This window comes from Siphateles boraxobius, unplaced genomic scaffold (genome assembly GCF_051911475.1).
Source record: "Siphateles boraxobius isolate OS27281-9 unplaced genomic scaffold, OSU_SipBor_1 26, whole genome shotgun sequence".
In the NCBI taxonomy this organism is placed as follows: Eukaryota; Metazoa; Chordata; class Actinopteri; order Cypriniformes; family Leuciscidae; genus Siphateles; species Siphateles boraxobius.
The window spans coordinates 5,838,078-5,857,927 of NW_027508876.1; the positions used below are offsets into that span (position 1 = coordinate 5,838,078).

At 37.1% G+C, this 19,850-nt stretch overlaps 3 protein-coding genes across 7 annotated transcripts in view; 1 reads left to right on the top strand and 2 right to left on the bottom strand.

The window, feature by feature from the left end:
• Positions 1-530: 530 nt before the first annotated feature.
• Positions 531-4,773, bottom strand: enkur (enkurin, TRPC channel interacting protein). The gene is made up of 5 exons (XM_077244234.1): positions 4,358-4,773; positions 3,639-3,784; positions 3,246-3,478; positions 2,091-2,237; positions 531-856 (listed from the first exon to the last, which is right to left on the bottom strand). The coding sequence occupies exons 1-5, from the start codon at positions 4,435-4,437 to the stop codon at positions 683-685; spliced, it is 780 nt and encodes a 259-aa protein (XP_077100349.1). The 5' UTR covers positions 4,438-4,773; the 3' UTR covers positions 531-682.
• A 3-nt stretch (positions 4,774-4,776) lies between these two features.
• thnsl1 (threonine synthase like 1) lies at positions 4,777-8,918 on the top strand. Of its 2 annotated transcripts, none has more exons than XM_077244236.1 (2): positions 4,777-5,019; positions 6,036-8,918. In XM_077244236.1, exon 2 carries the CDS (start codon positions 6,058-6,060, stop codon positions 8,236-8,238), a length of 2,181 nt encoding a protein of 726 aa, XP_077100351.1. In that variant the 5' UTR covers positions 4,777-5,019; positions 6,036-6,057; the 3' UTR covers positions 8,239-8,918. The 2 variants fall into 2 exon arrangements, with proteins under 2 accessions (XP_077100351.1, XP_077100350.1); XM_077244235.1 differs by having other exon boundaries at positions 4,793-4,879.
• A 1,665-nt stretch (positions 8,919-10,583) lies between these two features.
• The window catches only part of dpp6a (dipeptidyl-peptidase 6a), a 503,595-nt gene continuing 494,328 nt past the window's right edge, over positions 10,584-19,850 (bottom strand). For all 4 annotated transcript variants that reach the window (XM_077244246.1, XM_077244247.1, XM_077244244.1 and 1 more), the window contains 6 exons: positions 19,758-19,812; positions 18,139-18,238; positions 16,042-16,100; positions 15,886-15,958; positions 15,730-15,803; positions 10,584-12,902 (listed from right to left, as the gene is read on the bottom strand). In XM_077244246.1, coding sequence (XP_077100361.1) covers positions 12,753-12,902; positions 15,730-15,803; positions 15,886-15,958; positions 16,042-16,100; positions 18,139-18,238; positions 19,758-19,812 — 511 coding nt within the window. In that variant the 3' untranslated portion in view covers positions 10,584-12,752. The remainder of the gene's footprint in view (positions 12,903-15,729; positions 15,804-15,885; positions 15,959-16,041; positions 16,101-18,138; positions 18,239-19,757; positions 19,813-19,850) is intronic.

Here is a 19,850-nt window from a genome sequence, read left to right on the forward strand (position 1 = left end):
TTTGGTCTATTTTGCCAACAAAAAATAATTCCAAACAAAGAGGAATTGTTGCGTCCTCCAGCAACACACAGCGGTGTTTCATTCTTGAATGATTCACCGTTTTTGAGCAAATAAATCAGGCGAGTCAATGATTTAATTACCCATTCATAAATTCAATGGACACTTGACTCTTTCATAAATTACTCAGCCAGCTTGAACGAATCAGTATAATGAATATTTTGATTCACTTATTACGACTTGCCGCCACCTACTGGCCGTTTTAGTTTTATATATAATAGTCTCCCCCCCCCCCCCCCCCCCCCAGCATTTCATATTTATAAATTCAAAATACTATATTTAGAACGTTAATTTTGTACAATTATTTAGGAAACTTTACTTTTTATAGATAATTATAAAAGGGGTGCCCTTTTTTCGCTTGAGCACCTCCAAAATGTATGTGCACGGTCCAGATGTACAGTATGTTAAGAAAGTAAACAGAGATCATTTTAATTTCACGTCAACTTTAAAGGGATGAAATTGCTCAGAGACCATTCAGGTTATCTAAAATGATCTTTATTGCACTCAGATCTATTGCTGTAAAACTTTACAGAAGCCTTTCAAACCAATCTTGAAGGACCATAAGAGGACGAGCAGAGTTTCAAATGTTGTTCTTGCATATTTGCTGAACTAGCTAACATCACGCTTAGTTATTAGCAATGTAGATGGTTTTGTGTCGTTCCACCAAGTCAATATCTCTCTCCAGCTGCTTCATCTCCTGCTCCAGACGCTCCTTCCTGTATTTTTTGGGAGCTGTGTCTGTGACAACAGAGAGGCCCTGGTACTGATGATGAAGGTCGTCCCAGTTCTTCTTCAGAGCCTGTCAAAAGTCATCAAAACATCAGACATATCTTGTATATAAAAAAAACATTGTATAATTATTAAACACTACCGTTCAGCGATCAAAATGTTTTAAAGAAACTGACATTTTCATTCAGCAAGAACACATTGATCAAAAATGAGAGCAAAACATTTATAATGTTACAAAAAAAATTGGTAACACTTTACCCTTTACCCATAAATTATGCCTTGTAATGCACCTTATAATATGGTCACGTGAATAATTGTAACCACAGTTATAATGCATTATACTTATCTATTCATTGTTACACCTTTAGAAAGTACAATGCATTAAAACAAATGAAAAACGACCAATTGCAGATGTAACAAGGACTGTGCAAATATCTAATGTATTTTAACTTTGGTTACAATTATTTCTGAAAAGATATAATGCATTATAATATACATTATGAATACCTTTATAATGCATTATCCGTAGAGGCTTCCGTAGAGAGTTGTTCTTTTGAATATTCTATTTTGATAAAAAGTATCTCGGCTTCGACAAAATTATTAAGCAGCACATTGAAAAAAACATGTTCAACATTGAAAAAAAAACATTGAGCACCAAATCAGCATATTAGAATGATTTCTGAAGGGTAAGACTGGAGTAATAATGTTGAAAATTAATTAAATAAATAACATTTTAAAATATAAAGTCAATCAAAATGTTTTGACTGTATTTTTGATCAAATAATTGCAGGCTCGGTGAGGATAAGATACTTATTTCAAAAACATTTAAAATATCTTACCGACCCCAAACTTCTGAACGGTAGTGCACATGCAGTCTCTATGATCTCATATTAAGCAAGACACTAACAGGGAATATTTGTACTTTAAAGTATTCATTACACTTTAGAACCATTTAAGTAATCTGCAGATGATTAAACATGATGAAAAATCTTAAAAAGACATGGTGAACAGTCATACAAAATATATACTTTCCCTTATAAAATCATTTACATTTGTGCTTAAAATCTTAATATTTAAAAAGAGGTCACGTTAATTTTGTTTACATTTACTCATAAAGCAGATGCTTTTATCCAACACAACTTACAAACTGAGGGACAACTACAGTACAAACACAAGCAATTGATCATCAGGAGATGAATGCTGCTAGTTCAGAAGCACAAGGTTCTCGAGGAAGATGACGTATGTGTCTTCCATCAGAACACAATAGAGATTGTTTCATTCAGAGTACATTTGTATTTGTTTACCTGTAGGATAGAGTGTCGTTCTTCACCCGAGAGCTGTTTCATGGCTCCTTCTCTCATACGCTCCTTGACATAGTTGTCATATTCCTCTTGTGCTTTCCTGACTTCCTCTCTGCGCTGAAGCAGGTACTCTGGAGTTTGGCCATAGTCCTGAGAACATGCATAAACAAACAGGCCTGAGGCTTTTCTTACTGTTTTTGCAGTATGCAGTGCTGGGTAGATTACTTTTCCAATTTGTATTCGATTACTGCTTTCAAATTATGACCACAAAAAAAAGAAAAAGAAAAGTTATCCATTACATTACACATTTTAGGTAATATAACCTGACTTTATGATTACTTTTTGACTATTTTGGACCTAACCCATTTATTAAATTGATTTGATAAGATAATCTTGTACCATATTGATATAAAAATACAAAGAGAAAGAGAAATAAAATGTATTCCATTATTTGTTATCAACAACATGAAGTGCATTACACATTACATTACGGCAGGGTTTGTGATTGAACCGAGTTTAATGAAGAGCTAATAATTAAATCATTCAAATTAAAATACATAATTTTCAAATAATAAAAATGTGTTTGAAAGACAACAGGGTTCCAAAGACATAGCAATACACAGTTAAATAACTCACTGAGTAAAATGTAAATCATAATTTGTATTATATCAGGAGTTGATTAGATATGCAAATGTGGAGAAAACACTTCTGAAAAGTGAAATGATTTTTGTAAATCCAGTGATGAAATCCAGTACTTTGTGGATTCTCAATTTTCCATGTATTTATATCCACCTAGTGGCTGGTCTGTGTGTGCAATTTCACAAAACTAAAAGACTTTCTGAATGTATGTAAGCAATATGCTTTTTTAGAAAGGAAAATGTAAAACATGAAAAAGAAGAATTAGTGAGCATAAATAAATAATGAATGATTTACTACCATTGTGAGAATAATATGCAATCAATAAAATCTGATTACGATTATTTTAAAATGTAATAAAATCTGATTACAAGTAATTTTTGGAATCTGATTATGTAATCCAGACTGAATGTAATCAGTTGCTACCCAGCACCGGCAGTGTGTATACAGGATGTTTTGTATGCATGATGAAATACAAGAGCAACTGAAACATTAAACTCACTTTCACATCACTCTCCTCACCTTCTTCTTTATGAATTTCGGGATGAGACCAGAGTTCTCCAGCGGCTGTTTGTCCCCCTTCTTGGTGTCAGCATACACTGGCTGCACTTTCTTTGGGAGTGCCATGATGTTCTCAACGGCATTGGTCTTAATAAAGTTCTTGTTGGTGTTGAGACCCATGAGTGGCTTCTCCGTTCTTGCAGGTATTGGTGGTTTACCATGTAGCTCATCATCTTCATATTTAAACGGTTTCTCTGAAATAGTACAAATAAATGATCCAAGCAAAGCTTTAGTGGTCCACACATGAAATTGGCATTTTATGATTGTAATTAAAATATATTTATCTGTATATAAAGGTCAATATTATATAATGAATTCTCAAAATGTCTTAAACAGCAAATGCAGGACATGTACTCTCAGGGAGTTTAGGTTCCTTGGAGTGTTTCTGTAGATAGTTTGTTGCCAACGGTACGTCCACTTTTGCTGGTCCCATTGTTTTATTGGGGGATTTGTTCACCTCTTTCTCCAGCTTCACCTGCTCTCTGAACTTTGACATGTACCTGGAAATTATATTAATGATATTAATGGATGAAAAGATATTAAAGGATAAATCGCACAAAAATTCTAGGTCTCTCATCCCAAAATCAATAGGAAATATAATAATAATCGCAATCTTAACCTTTTTTTAATAATTTATACAAGATTAAACTTTTAAACATCCAAGTTGATTGTACTTAAAAATGCAAGGCAGCTACTTTGTGTGCGTGTGTGTGTGTGTGTGTGTGTGTGTGTGTGTGTGTGTGTGTGTGTGTGTGTGTGTGTGTGTGTGTGTGTGTTTCTGTGTAACCATTCTTACAGGATTCACATTAACGTTACATGCTCATTAAAATAATTAACGTTAAAAGCAAGAACAAGTACAAATACTTTACCATAAATAGATAAGTTTTAATAAGCTTCCCATTATGAGACCTGGTGGGAATTGTACTTCATTGTAACAATGTGAGAAAATGTTGTTACAATGTAAAAATAAATAAACTGTTTTTAAATATCAGAAGAGAATTAGAAAAAAGTCAGAACACGTTATAATATCAGCTTATTGTGGTATTAATTTGATCTTAAAGCTGAAACTCTACCTGGGCGCTTTCATGGCTTTTTCTTCCTCTCTGGGAATAAGGTTATAGATGCTCTCTGTAGGATAGATGATGTTGCTCATGATGTCTGATAATAGAAACAAAAATGAGAGAAAACAGAAAAGGTCCCGCTGCACAGTTTTATGAGCCTAAAATGGCTGGTGTTATTTAACAAACGTCTCTATGACAACCACTGCCAAGCAACATTAAACAGTTTCCCCTTATTTTATTGTATCCCGCTTGAGTCACAAAAGATTCGTATAGTTTCAGTTGTTTAAACGTCCAAGTTTAACAAACCTTACAAAATAACATGCACATGCACAAGTTTTCTTTTAGTATCATGATTTGAAAATGATGGTACAATTGAGAGCGTGTGACTAAGGCCAAGTAAGGTTCAGAACGTAAACGGAAAATGTCCTTTTGCTGTTGCCGTACTGACGCGTTTTGTTTACATGGCCCACGCTATGCGCGCACGTGAAAGTGAGATTACAATAGGCTGTTAGTCAGATAAACGTTGTGCTTTATGTAAACCTTACTTTTTGTACTCTACATATTGCCAAATATTTGTATAAATCTATTATACGTAATCATGTACTCCTATCAGAAAACATTAACTTGCAAACCTAATATTCTGCGGATAGACAGACTGTCAGATTGACATACCGGTAAGTGTAATAAGTGTACAATTTGTAGTTATTTTTCTATGCACTTTAAGGTACATGTCATGTTTTAAAATATATTCCAGATAATTGCCATACATATTTTTCATTTAAGTCATTAATCGCTTGAAATTGATAAAACTAAATTCTTTTTTCCCCCAGCTAAATAATGAAAACATAAAAAAAAATATTGGTATTTTCTTTGATTCCTAAAAGCTAAATGTTATGCGAACTTATGACTAAATAAATTTAAATTGCACACCACATCAGTGCTTGAAGTCGTCAGGAAATGAAAATTCATCCTATCTATTTTTTAAATGCATGTTTCTTATTGCAAACTCTTCATCCATGCATATGTTTTTGTTTTGTTTTTTACCTCGTAATCTTTTAATAAAAATATAATTTGCTTATGCAGTGAAAAGCCAGACTCTCTGGTGATGTAGTTACTGCATGCCAGACTTCTCCAATCTTTTAGCCTGATTAAACCAGCCCTGCAAGCCCACATTTCAAAATTCAGTGAGTGTTACCAAGTCCCTGGCCTACTTTTATTTCTTTTCAATATTTTTTTACACTAAGATATCACAATGCAAAAGAAAAGATCTGTCGATACTTCAGTTTCATTGTGACTTTTAAGGCCCTGTTCTACATGGCACACTTCATGTGCGGTGTTCCACAAGACTGCAGGGTGTCCCATATGTCATTTTAGGTTTCAGAAGGGTGCTCACTGCTCACAAGCCAGTGCCAAGTCCGCACTGAGTCGAGCTACACAGCAGACTTCCACCCGACAGACAAAGCAGCATTATCTCATGAAAGTGTGGAACTGGAGAAAGACAGCGAAGGCTTAGGGTTCCATTGGCACGGGCTTAAAGCCTTAAATGCTACTCAAATGCTTTTATTTGAGCTAAGGCCTAATCTGTGAAACCAGGCCTAAACATTACATTTTGTATTTTAGCAAATGCTCTATAATCTTACTATCATATCTACTGACATGATTTTAATTCCGTAACATTTCTGCTTCCTAGATTATATGATCTTTTTTCCAAGATGTTCCCTGCAAGTTTCGGCCAGCTGTTGGCTAAAGTGAGCAAGCTGAGGACCCACCTGCTATTTGCTCCTTCATACTTCACTACAGCACAGCTATCAAATCAAAACTCTATACCGCATGAAAGAAACATTCTCCTGATGGGTCCTCCTGGAGCAGGGAAGACCTGCGTAGGGCGGATTGTGGGACACAAACTAGGTATGCCTGTTATTGATATAGATGACGATGTTCTCGAAAGGACCTGGGGAATGAGTGTGGCAGACAAGCTCTCTGAAATCGGTGGTGATGGTTTTATTGAAGAAGAAGGTAAAGCAGTGTGCGGATTTGCCGCCACAGGAAGTGTCATCTCTCTGACCGGCTCCAATCCCCTGCATTCGGACGCCATGCGGCACCTGAAGCGCTCTGGACTGGCCGTGTACCTGGATGTGGACACAGAAGATATCATGCAGAGACTCTCTCGAATGAAGGTGAACAGGATTGTGGGTCAGGATACTGGTGTTTCTATGAGAGAGATATTACATTACAGGAAGCAGTTTTATGAGAAATGGCTAGATGCAAGAGTCCTTTGTGGGACAGGAGACTCCGTGGAGGACGTGGCTGATAAAGTCCTGAGGACTCTGCTCAGATATGAGGATTCAGAATCAGAGATGTTTGTTTCAACGAGGAGCCGAATGTCAAGTGACCCCAAGTTCTTCAGTGATGTCGTCATAGAGGGTCTTGCACCAGATGGAGGGCTTTACGTACCAAAAAAAGGTTTCCCCAAACTGGAACCTTCAGAATGGTTGAGAATATCCAGCATGCCGTATGCCACGAGAGCTGTGGCCATACTGGAAAATTGTATCCATCCTATGGACGTGTCCCCTGTAGAATTGAGCACAATGGTGTGTCGTGCTTACAGCCAGAACTTCGCCGATCAGTCGGTTGTGCCTCTAAAGCACCTCACTGATCATCAGTATCTTCTAGAACTCTTTCACGGCCCAACTGCCTCTTTTAAAGACCTGGCACTGCAGTTGATGCCTCAGCTATTTGCCCACTGCCTGCCACAGATGTGCAACTACCTGATTCTAGTGGCCACATCTGGAGATACAGGAAGCGCGGTGCTGAACGGCTTCAGAAATCTTAAAGACAATGACCGGGAGAGGATCGGCGTGCTTGTGTTTTTCCCTGAGAACGGAGTGAGTGAGATTCAGAAGCTACAGATGACAGGATTTCAAGAGGGCAATGTCAAGTCCATCAGCGTCCTGTCCGATTTTGACTTTTGCCAGAGGAGCGTTAAACGAATGTTTGGGGACTCAAGCTTGATCGGACATTTAGCTGTGGAATATGCCACGGTTCTCAGCACCGCAAACTCGATAAACTGGGCCCGACTGCTCCCTCAGGTGGTCTATCACTGCTCGGCGTACATGGACCTGCTTAGAAATCGCACACTGACTTTTGGAGACCCCATTGACGTGTGCATCCCTACCGGAAACTTTGGCAATGCCATGTCAGCCCTGTATGCCAAACAAATGGGAATCCCCATACGGAAGGTGATCTGTGCATCCAATCATAACTGCATCATATCCGACTTCATCGCTAGTGGCAAGTATGATCTCCGCAACCGGAAGCTGCAGGTCTCAAACTCTCCTGCTATTGATATTCTGAAGTCTTCCAACCTTGAGAGGTTCATCCATCACGCTTCCGGTGGGGATGGAAGTCTTGTCAGAGATCTGTTTTTGAATCTAGAAAGAGACCGCATCTTTAAAGTGTCGGAAACTTTGCGGCAGAAGATAAATCTGGAAGTTCAAGCTGGTTGGTGCTCTGAAGAAGACTGTTTGAGGGCCATACGGGAGGTGCACGCGACAACAGGCTTCATAATGGACACTCACACAGCGGTTGGGAAAGTAGTCGCCGATCGCATGCATGACAAAACCTGCCCGCTTGTGATATGCTCCACTGCACACCACGGGAAGTTTGCTCCAGCTGTTTTAAAAGCCCTTCAGTGTCAGGATATCCCACCGGATCCTGTTGAGCAGTTGGATAAACTCTGCAGCATTGGAGGCCGAGAGCAGATGCATGACGCTCTGATGAAGTGCATGGGAAACAGCGGATATAATCCACATAAAGTATATCAGGCTGACTATAACAAGCTCACAGATGAAGTAGAAACTATGATACAAGACTCATTTCTCAGAGTCCAGTGAGACCTGCAATACCTGGACATGTCCACTTGATGGCAAAGTTTGTCAAGAAACCCCAAACATTATAGTTCCATCAAATCTGAACACAAGGTGACAGTAATGTCATGAGATATAGTTCAAATGCTTTTCATGTAAGTCCATAAACTAGTCTTAATGGTACTTTATAATAACCTTTCAGATGTTTTATTAATTTAGTGTTGATAACTTTATTAAAAAAGCCTGTTTATACTGATAGTTGCTAAATTGCTGGCAACAGCAAACAGTCTACAGTTACATAATGAAATATTACTTGGTGGAATTATTCTTTTTGAATATTATTTATACAAATAATTTATCATTGTTTTTTTTTTAATCCTATTGCTGTTGTTGCCATGTATTGCTTATTTATTTAAGGGTTGAAATACAAATAAATAAACTAACAAGGCAAACAAAAAGTTTTTCTCTTTAGAAGAGATCATCATCATCATCATCATCATTCACTCAATCATGTTGTTCCAGACCTCTATGACTTTCTTTATTCTGTCAAACATAAAAATATATATATTTTGAGAAATGTATCAGTGTTTTCCCCTCCATGCAGTGGAACTCAATAGTAACCAAAACTGTTTACTTTATATATATAAAACCCCAATTTCCAGAATAGTTGGGACATTTTGTAAAATGCAATAAAATCAAGATTCTGTGATTTGTTAATTCTCTTGAACCTTTATTTAAATGACAAATGTACAAAGAAAATATGTCCACTGTTTTCACTGACCAACATAATTTTACTTTGTAAATATAAACCAGTTTTGATTTTGAAGGCTGCAATACACTCCACTAAAGTTAGGACAGAGACATGTTTACCACTGTCACATCACCTTTCCTTTTAATTACACTCTTTAATCATTTGGGAGTTATATATTATACAATTATACTAATTGTTGCAGTTTTATCAAGTGGAATATTTGCCCAATCTTGTCTGATATAAGACAGCCGCTCAACAGTCTGTGGTCATCACTGTCTGATTCTCCTTTTCATGATGGGTCATACATTTTCAATAAGAGACAGATATGGACTGGAGTAAACAGGCAGGCACATCCCTTCTATGGTGCAGAGTGTCTAGAAACAACTCAGTTTTAGCATGTGGAGAATGAGGCCTGGCATTGTCTTGCTTCCCAGGAAAGATGTCATCTTGATGGCAGTTTATGTCTCTGTAAAATCCCAATGTCTCCATGTCAATGGTACCTTTACACAAATGCATGTCACCTATACCACTTGCACTGATGCACCTCAATACCAGCACAGATGTTTGCTTTTGAACCTGTCACTATGGTCCCTTTCGCCTTTGGGACTGAGATCTCGATCTCTGTTTTCCCAAAAACAAGCAGAAAACATGGACTCATCTGACCACAGCACACATTCCCACTGTCTTCTAGACCATCTGAGATTTCTCTGGATTCCCTGAATCTTTGCACAATATTATATGGTAGATGGTGAAAGACAAATTCTTTGCAATCTTGCATTGAGATATGGGCTTTTTGAATCGTTTGCAATTCTCTCATGATATTTGGCACAAAGTAATGAGCCATGATGACCCATCTTTGCTTGCAAAGACTGAGAAGCCAAACATCACCCAAACATGATATCCTCACCCATTACCAATTCACCTGCTCATTTTGGACTGTTTCAAAAGAGTTGGATAATCTAACCTGTATAATCTTTCACTTTTATTTTGCCTCTCTCACAACCATCAATATCAAAATGTGTTTATATTTACAAAATACAAGTAGGCTATGTTGTTCAGTGAAAATGTTGGAAAACTGTTCTTTGTACTTTTGTCAGTTAAAAAAAAGGTTCAAGACAATTAAGAAAGAAATCACAGATTGTGAATTGTATTGGATTTTACAAAATGTCCCAACTTTTCTGGAAATGGGGTTGTGTGTGTGTGTGTGTGTACTGTATATATATATATATTTATATAATAGTGTATATATATATATATATATATATATATATATATATATATATATATATATATATATATTCTGCAGAAGAAAGAAAGTTGCACAGGCTTAGAATGACACGAGGGTAAGTAAAAGTTTTCAAAAAAAAAATTTTATTTGTGTGAACTAACCAGATCCAGTGATAAAGGTGTTTATATGCAACACTGAATCGATCACAGGCTAAAATGTAGATCTGCTGATTGAGTTTTATTTAAACCGTTAATGACATTTCCCAGATAAAAACAAAACTAAACACCTTTCAAGACATTTATTTACATAACCTTAGTGTTCGCTGTCTTAAGGTCATGCGTGTAAATGCAATCCACTCGTTCACTTAATTCACAAGAAAGCAGGACATCAACATTGAAGGCTTTCAGTTTATTTTGGTTACTTACATATTCATCCTCTTTTCTCCAAGTGAGGAAAACAAATTATAACAAAGGTGATGATAAAATAGTTTTCATTCTGAGAGGTGCCACAATATGACTGTTCTTGCTGAGTCAGTAAACAGCAATCCCATCAAACTCTTGGTCCCATTTGATTTTTTTTTCATTGCACATTTCAGTTCATAGAAACCGTGACCTCTGCCGCTCTGCTCGACACAGGAGAACAAAATACCTTCAAATGCTTTATGTACAAGAAACACTCAGATATTCAGAGACTTAAATGATATTTGAGTAACATTTATACATCAAGCAGACAAGACCGAGATCTCACTCACAAAACTACCGGAAATGAAATGCCAGTTTGAACATTCAAGCCGTCAAAAATACTATGCAGATATTTGACCATTTTTAAAAAATAGCTTTTGAGTTGCAAATGGATTTTCGACATGCACTGTGAATGCATCAAGATTAAACATGAACATTTCATCCACACAAAATAAAATCCATCCTCAAGAGCTTTAATAGGAAAAAAGTTACAACTAATAACTGTTCATATACAGTAATGTGCAAAACATACAAACATACCATACGTGAATTAAATAATATAAATGCCAACTGGAGTGAGTTGGCCACTGCTGTAATGTGAAACATTTGCACAATACTGTATTTAATGAGTTGAAGGGACAGATATTGTCATCATTTAATCAACCCTTATTGCAAACCTGTATGACCTGCTCCATGAAACACTGAAGGCTTGTTTCCATTCAACTCCATGCATTCATGTTCATGGTATTGAAAGAATAGCATGAGCGTTCTGCTAAACATCTCTTGTGTTCTACTGGAGAAAGAAAGTCATGCAGGTTTGGAACAACATGAGGGTCGAGTCAATGTCAGAATATAATTCATTATCCCTTTAACACAAAAGTTTTTCCTACTCTACTTAATATACTTTTTATGTACAGATTTGTTTTGGCCATGAATCAGCAAATGTTCTACAAAGTGTCTGTAAACCCTCGGAGGGGCTTTAGTTTAATACTGAGGTAATGTTGAAATCATACATTTTAATTTCATGCTCCATTACTCGATTCTTAAAGTGGATGGAAAACCGCTGTTAGCAGGATGCGAGCGAGTTCGTATTGTTGACGGTAAAACAACATCAGCTCACACATGCGCAAGTAAAAATAACAGTGTTATTGTGATGCTATTACAGTCAATAATAGATTTCTTGATTGCGAGCGTTTAAGATACAGGATTTTAGTTAATCAAACGTAAGCCTTGAATGACTGGTGATATTCACAAGGAGGCTCTTCGAACAGGATCGTTCGCCCCCGTAATAAGGCACAGTGACTAAATCAACATAGAGTGCTTTCTCCAGCACTGACAGACCATCAGTTCAAGGAAACACACGCTGAGAAGTGGGATCAACAGTCTTGTACAACTGTCAAGGTCTGTGAGAATAATGAGTATCGTTTTCGCTCCCCTTCTGCTTGATGAAGTTTCTGCAATGAATAAACACCATCTAAATACACACTTGAGGCTACAAGATTTCCAAGACTCGGACACGCTTGAAACACTGAAAACAAGTTTTATCGATATCCAAGTTAATGTTTTTCATGTGTGACTTTACATTGCAACACCAGACATGAGCACAATTGGACATGAGAAGACCTTTTGAACCACAAATGACACGTTCTCCCGACAACAACACCCCTTTTGCCCAAAACACCAAATATCTATTTGAATCAAACACCGAATGACCCCCCTCAGTCTCGCTGTTTCAACTCCTGCGAGTCCCACAGCTCTCTGGGATTCAAAGGCCAAACGTGCTTGGCGGTCAGTTCATATCGCAGCATCTCATCCGTCAACCTGATGGACAGACCAGAGACTCCTAACACCTTCAGAAGCTCATAACTGGCCTGCTGGGGAGAGCGAGACGGTGTGACGCCAGCCAGATGCCACGGTCGAGGGTTGATGATAGTGAGGAGCACCTGAAGGGGAGCGGAGGCAGGAACACGAGGCAGGGCGGTCTCAGAGTCAGCATGCTACACTGGGAGGGAACTGAAAACGGGTGGCTTCAAATCTATGGGTTGCATATTATGTGGCAAAAGGAGCTGGCTTTGTGCTTGGACATCATGGGACTGGTGGACTAACCCTCCTCTTCACTTTCCTCCTCCAGCGCCTCCTCGAATACTTGATCCGGGAGCCGGAAGCACTCCTCGAAGAAGTTGACCAGCGACTGGCTGAGGTGCTGCCGCGTTCCCTCGTTGTGAATGAAGTGTCCTTCGTCTGGGTAGATCTAACAAAGGACAAGACGACAGGGGTATGAGCTCAATATCACGAAACTCTGAATACGGCTTTCACACTTTGTGTGAGCACAAGTCAGTTTGACATCAGAGCTTGGTGAAATCAATAGTACACATAAAAAAAAAAAAAAAACATTTCTTTTCTATGAAAGTCTTGGAAATGTTTTTCGACCTTGCCTTTATGTTTTATTGCTGCGATTTTTTTAACCCTATAAAGTCTGACATAATAGTCAGAAAACCCCTTTTTTAATGGAATAGTTTATTAAACCTTTAGATAAAACCCATCAGGCTTTTATGGCTCATACAGAACGATGTAGTGAGAATATGGAGCTCATACTTGATGATGAAAAAAAAACTCAGTTTTATTTAGAAGCCCAAACTGAGCAAAACCCTGCAATTTGGTGCAGTGGCTGATATATTCAGTATATGTTAAAAAAGTAAATTGAAATCCTGATAGCTTATAATCTAAAAATCAATGCGATTTATTAAAGGTATAGCAGACTACTTACATAAAATGCATATACATTATTAGTTGTTACTCTATATCTCCCAATAATAATCTTAGATGATATTTAAATGCAAAACACATAATGCAATGCAATACAGTGATTTAGAGATGCACAAATAAACATGAGAAGAGCTGTGCTACAAAATGCACACTGAGCCGCGGGTTTCAAACAAGTGTGAAAACAACTGAGCAACTTCCAAAAACTTCCACTGCGATGATACCACCTTTATTATGATTGTGTGTGGTGGCCTTGACCCTACATTATAGATCATAAATTAAGAACAGCTTGACACAGTGACGATCACACATGTTCTGATGAATATCTGCCCTAATTAATTCCACCGTCATTCACAAGCCAGCAATTAATAGCAAATCTATAAGGGAGCAGAAAGCAAAGAGGAAATCTCCTAGTGTGGGAATATAATGGGATTATTCAGCATGTTAGCGCGTGGCTCATGAGAGGGGTCTGTATAATCTGTTTAAATGAGCTGCATGCATTGAGTGCGTCTATTCCTTCTGCTGGCAGCAGTGCTGGATGATCACAGGGCTCAGTATCCAGTCACCACAGAACTCACACACCTTTGGTGAACATCGCCACAGATGATGCAGGGTGTACAGGTGGCTTCCAGAAGTGAAAACCTTATTCATTTACCAGAAAAACTGATTTTTACAAATATTGTATACATTTTTCAAGACGTTCCTTTCATCGGCTCTGAGGATGTGTTTTTTCAAGTTCATTGCAGAAAAAAAAGTTTAATTGCAGAATTTCCAGTGAAGAACTACAATACCCATAATCTTGAAAAGAAATCCACCAATTACAGAAGTCGCTGAGCCACAAACTCGCTAAAGCACTGTGAGTGATTTGATTTGATTGATTGACTGACGATTTGCAAGTACTGTATATTGAATTTAAATTTTTTGAATATTATAATTTTTTTTATTACATCATTCACAGTACTTTATCGTATGACAACCTTGTTTTTTCATATATATATATTTTTTTTTCTCTCAGAGCTGGTTGGTTTGGTTAATTTAAAACAGAACAAGAAGAATATTGGTAACTCTTTACAATATGGTCTCATTTGTTAACGTTAGTTAATGCATTAGCTAGAGCTGCTTCATTAATCGTTAAAAGATCGCAATCTCGATTCAAACACCCACGATTCGCCATTGTCTATTAAACCTTAAAGAGAGCCAGAGAAAGCAGATGTCAAGTCTTAAACCTTCTTTTCAGCCACACAGTATCATTATTTCTGTTACAAATATTCATATTTTCACAGAACTGGGCAACAATTTTATAGTTCGGACATAAACACTGATGTCTACGGAAGTTATCAAAATACAGTAAATCTTATTTAGAAAGTAACATGGTGCTTCAAATAACGACTTTATCGATTACATTTTTACACCAGTAGGTGGCGACAAGTGACTGTTAAAAAATGTATTGAATCATTCATTCAAGAGATATGTAAATAAAATAAAAAACGTTGATTCATCCAGTAATGAAAAGGTATTTAAAAGTCATTGACTCATTCATTCCAATAATTTTCAAAAAATAATTCATTCAGATTAATTAAACACTTTAAATAGACTGCAGCAATTAACATTTTGTCAGAACCTCTACTCTAGTAAATTACATGTTATTTTGTTTAGTTGTCTGTTCAGAATCGTAGAAGAATCGTGATCTCGGTTTGAAACAAAATAATTGTGATTCTCAATTTATTCAGAATAGTGCAGCTCTAGCATTAGCTGATGTGAACAAACAATGGGCAATATATCTTAAAATAATTTATTAATCTTCCTTAAATCTAATTGTTTATTATTATTTTTCCATGTTAGTTCAAAATGTTAGTTCATTTGTCCATGTTAGTTCAAAATGCATTAACAAATGTTTAGTAAATGTTGAAATTAACATTAACTAAGATGAATAAATGCTGTAGAAGTATTGCTCATGTTAACTAAAATGTTAACTATTCTTTGCAATTGAAACCTTTAAAATAAGTTTAAAATCCTGTGTTGAAAATGAATGGAAAATATAGTAGATCTTCTAGGGCTAATCACTGTATATAATTACAAAATAATTATTCTGGACATTAATTATTCATAACAATGCTCATTTTGCAGAAATAGTGTTTGGAGATTAAAACATTTTGGGAATTTTCATCTGGTCGGGTGGTCGCATACGGTCTAGTTGCAAAAGTTGAAATATTTCAACACCCCCAAAGCTGAAATTGTATTCCGTATATGTATACCTCAGCCTGTGAAAAGGTGAACTTTATAAAAACTAAGTAAATCTGCACAATGACTCTTACCTGAAGAGTATAATTTGCTCTCTCGCTGATTAGCCTGGAGATGAATTTGGCTGTGTGTTGAAAATGAACTTTTTCTAAAAGGTAAATGAAATGCATGTCAGTTGACAGTATTCTATCCTTTGCTAAGACATTGTAAGAAGTGAAATGAAAATGCACCATCTGCTGTTGGGTGAATGATTAAAAACTTTTTATCGATGAACTGGGATGCTCTGTATGCAAGGTTGGCCATCTGTGGAAACATTAAAGAGCACACTATAAGTGATGTCAGCAATGGTGAATACAAAATCCAGCTTATAATTCAAGGAAATGTACCTCGTATGCTCTCCGATCTGGCTTGGGAGGGCCGAGATATCTCTCTGAGAAAGCTGAAGCTGAAAGCAAGAAATAAGAACAGTATCAGTCAGCAGTGACATTTGTCACTGGCAGAGTTCATTTCCGAGCATTTCCTTTGATAAAAATCACTGCACAGCCATTTCACAATACACGCTGATGCGCCTGGTGAGTTATGAGCCGATTTCTGTGCTGTTGCCACTGTGAGATGTGAGGTATTGTTTATGATGAACACACACATGCTCCATTTTTCATCCCTCTGTTCCTCTAGAGTTCTTTGAGAGCTTCAGTCCTCCTACAGGCCCTGCTCTCAGAATACTGATGGGATCCACTGACACGCGCAGGCAGGGAGCTGCAGGAATGGATGATGTATTGGACAATCCTCCTTAGGAGACGTTCCAACAGGGTGTATTTACATTATGCGCATGCACTTTTTTAAAAATTGTTGTTTCGATTGTTGGTGATATCTTACATCACATCTCAATGTTTTTTTCAGGATCTTGGATCATTTTCAAGACATTGCATCAAGAGGTAAAAATAGTGCATCTGTTACCACAGTGCTTCAATGTCAGTTTTACAACAATAGACCAATCAGAAGAAGCTATGGGTGGGACAAGCATTTTAATGATATTTCCAATTCCTGACATCACATGTACATCTATTTTAGATGACTAAGGGCCAGATTTACTAAACAGGGCAAATTAGCATGAGAGCGCAATCCCTAAAAAGCACCGATGGGAGTGGAAAGTTCTGCACGTGATCTACTGATGACCAAGAATTAGCATCAGCTAACATATGAAATCATAGTCAGAAAACCCTTTTTTAATGGAATAGTTTATTAAACCTTTAGATCAAACCCATCAGGCTTTTAAAAGCATCATGCTTTTTTTGGGGTGGTAAATAATGGCGCAAATACCAGTAAATTTACCTTAGTAACTTAGTAAATCAGCTTGCATGATTCATTTAAATACTCTCCTTCCATACATTTTGCGTCTGAAAGGGAAACTCCTTCAAATCCATATATAAGGAATAAAATGTATACAATTATATTATAGCAAATTATAAATGAACAAACCCCTCAGTAAAAACCTCTAGAATATAGATAGGAATGAAAATGTAAAGTGTTGGAGATTTATGACTCAGTGCTTGAGAAAAAAATCATTTTTGACAAAACATAGATATGTTCTGTAATTGAAATCTAAATATGCAAATAGATAAAGTGCTATAAAAGATACACTTTACAGTGTATTTTAGATCTTTTCTGTCCACTAGTCTGAAAAAAATACTTGAAAAGCCAAAAAGCCCCAAATTTACAGATGCATGAAAAAACAATGTCACACCTTAAACAACCAACAGTAATATTCTGTTATGCAAAATACTAAGCTTTGTGTGGCCATATTTCACAGTTTTGAATTGTTTCTTGTCTCGTCACATTCTGTTCAGAATTACAAAAATCTGAATGTGACAAGACAAGAAACATTGGGCCATTTTGTGTTTTCAACATATTATGCACATATTCACTTTAATTCATATACCTATTTTAAAATACAAATATTATTTACAAATAGTTCAAATTGATTACAAAAATCATTATATTTTACTAGTCTTCCTTCTTTTCCTCATTCGCTTAAATCCATTAACACCTTTTAATTATTTAATTTAGTAAATAAAAAGACCATTACCAATAAATAAATAAATCCCCAATGTTCAAGTTATGGCCTAGCTAGTATAATGCTAGAGTCAAAAGCCACCCAATCTTATGTATAACTGTGTATTTTCTGAGAACTCTGACTTGTACCATGTGGCCGCTGTACCACCTGACTGACCGCTGCAGATTCATTTAGACGTTGATACTGTTGCCAGTCCAAGGATGTAATTATACCATGTAACCATGTGATTATACAAATTTGTGTCCTCATGAGTCATATAAACAAGCATACACACACACACACACACACACACACACACACACACACACACACACACACACACACACACACACACACACACACACACACACACACACACACACACACACACACACACACACACACACACACACACACACACAACCCCTACCATATAGCGCAAAGTCTGTGATGGGCGAGAGCACTGCAGCACACTTGAGCATGGAGTCCTCCGAGCTGAGCAGAAGGCTGGTGATGTAACCTCCATACACCTGAAACACAAGACACTCAACTCAAGAGCTCTGAGATCGTACTCTCATTACTACTTACAGAAGTTTCTGATACTGTCTGTGCTCATTAAAGTGAGGCAGAAATTCAGCCTTTGAACATGCATTAATTAATCCTGTGAAAAAATTCAATCTTTCAAGGAAAGAAATAGGCATGGGAAAAAACGGAGATGTAGCCAGAAATGTAGATGGTCTCAATTAAGTTCTTCTTACTGCATGAAATCAATTTGTTCTGCTCTTCTTCAGGACTGAAGTTAGTGAGAGAGGAAGAGTTTATGTGACATGCTAAAAGTCAGACAGGCTCTGTAGACTCTCTCGTCATCACAACTGCTGTTGGATGAGTCACACTTTTAAGTGAACCCTTATTTGTTGCAGACAATGTAGCTCTGTTCAAAAACCTAGTGAGCTGCCTATGTAGATATTTTAAGTTGTCAATCAGGGCAGCAAAATGCTATCCAATCGTGAAAAGACCAGGGGCCTCATTTATAAAACTTTGCCAAGGATTTGTGTCAGAAGTGGCGTACGGATGAAACATAGGACGTGCGTACACAGAAATATTTGGATTTATAAAACCGTGCGCACGCACATCCTACGCAGTTTTCCCTTAATAAATCGCAATCAATTCTAAATATAGCGCAGCTTTTGCGGCTGCATGTCACGCCCATAGTTGCCCTTAAATAGTCCGTGAAACACCCACATGTTAATATTCATCAATCGCGAAATCATGGCAAACACAGAGAGGAAAACCAAGAAACGTGACTTCACTCAATGTGAAGTAGAAATTATCGTTGGCGAGGTGGAAAAGAGGAGTAAAATGTTGTTTGGAGGGCACCGTGTGGACATTACCTCATTACGTCATGTGCGTCATTACGCATTGTGTGGCATCATGGCATTTTATTACCATCCATTTGATTGGATCTGACAAGCAACAGATGTGTTATAAGGATGAATTGCATAACATGCCAATATTATTGCAGAGCATATTCACTTTTATTTTTGCAAATATGTGTTAATTTGCATTTCTGTTGTAATCTTTGTTTGATTTTGTTTGTTTTACAAACAGTATTGCTATTTTTATTTACACAACGGTCTACAGTTTCACACACTTTCACGCGTTTCTTCCATCTGCCGACGGTGTCGCCATTTCTCATTTCACCCGTTTTTGTGCGTACGCCTGGGTCAGAGTTTGCGTGAAGGACCGCACATTTTACCGTCAAGTTTGCTTTTTATAAATACCAATTATTGCGTAGAGAGCGGAGTACACCTTCTTTTGTGGCTAAGCAACGTTTATAAATGAGGCCCCAGATGTAAATGCCCTCTGAAACGCTTTAAATCACTTAAACCACTTCAGGAGGTGGCTTGAGACACATTCCAAATGAAAGTGTACAGTAAATGCATCTAGTTGTTGAAGCCACATATGTAAATTTTACTCCTCCAAAAATGATAAAGGCAAAGAATTGTCTGTCTGGACAGATAATAACAGTAAAATGCAGTATGTATTTACCTGCCCAAAAGCTCCAATTCTAGTCTTGTCAATGTACGGCTCCTGCATCATAACACTGCCAGACACAAAAGACGTTTAAAATGTTAAAAGGTC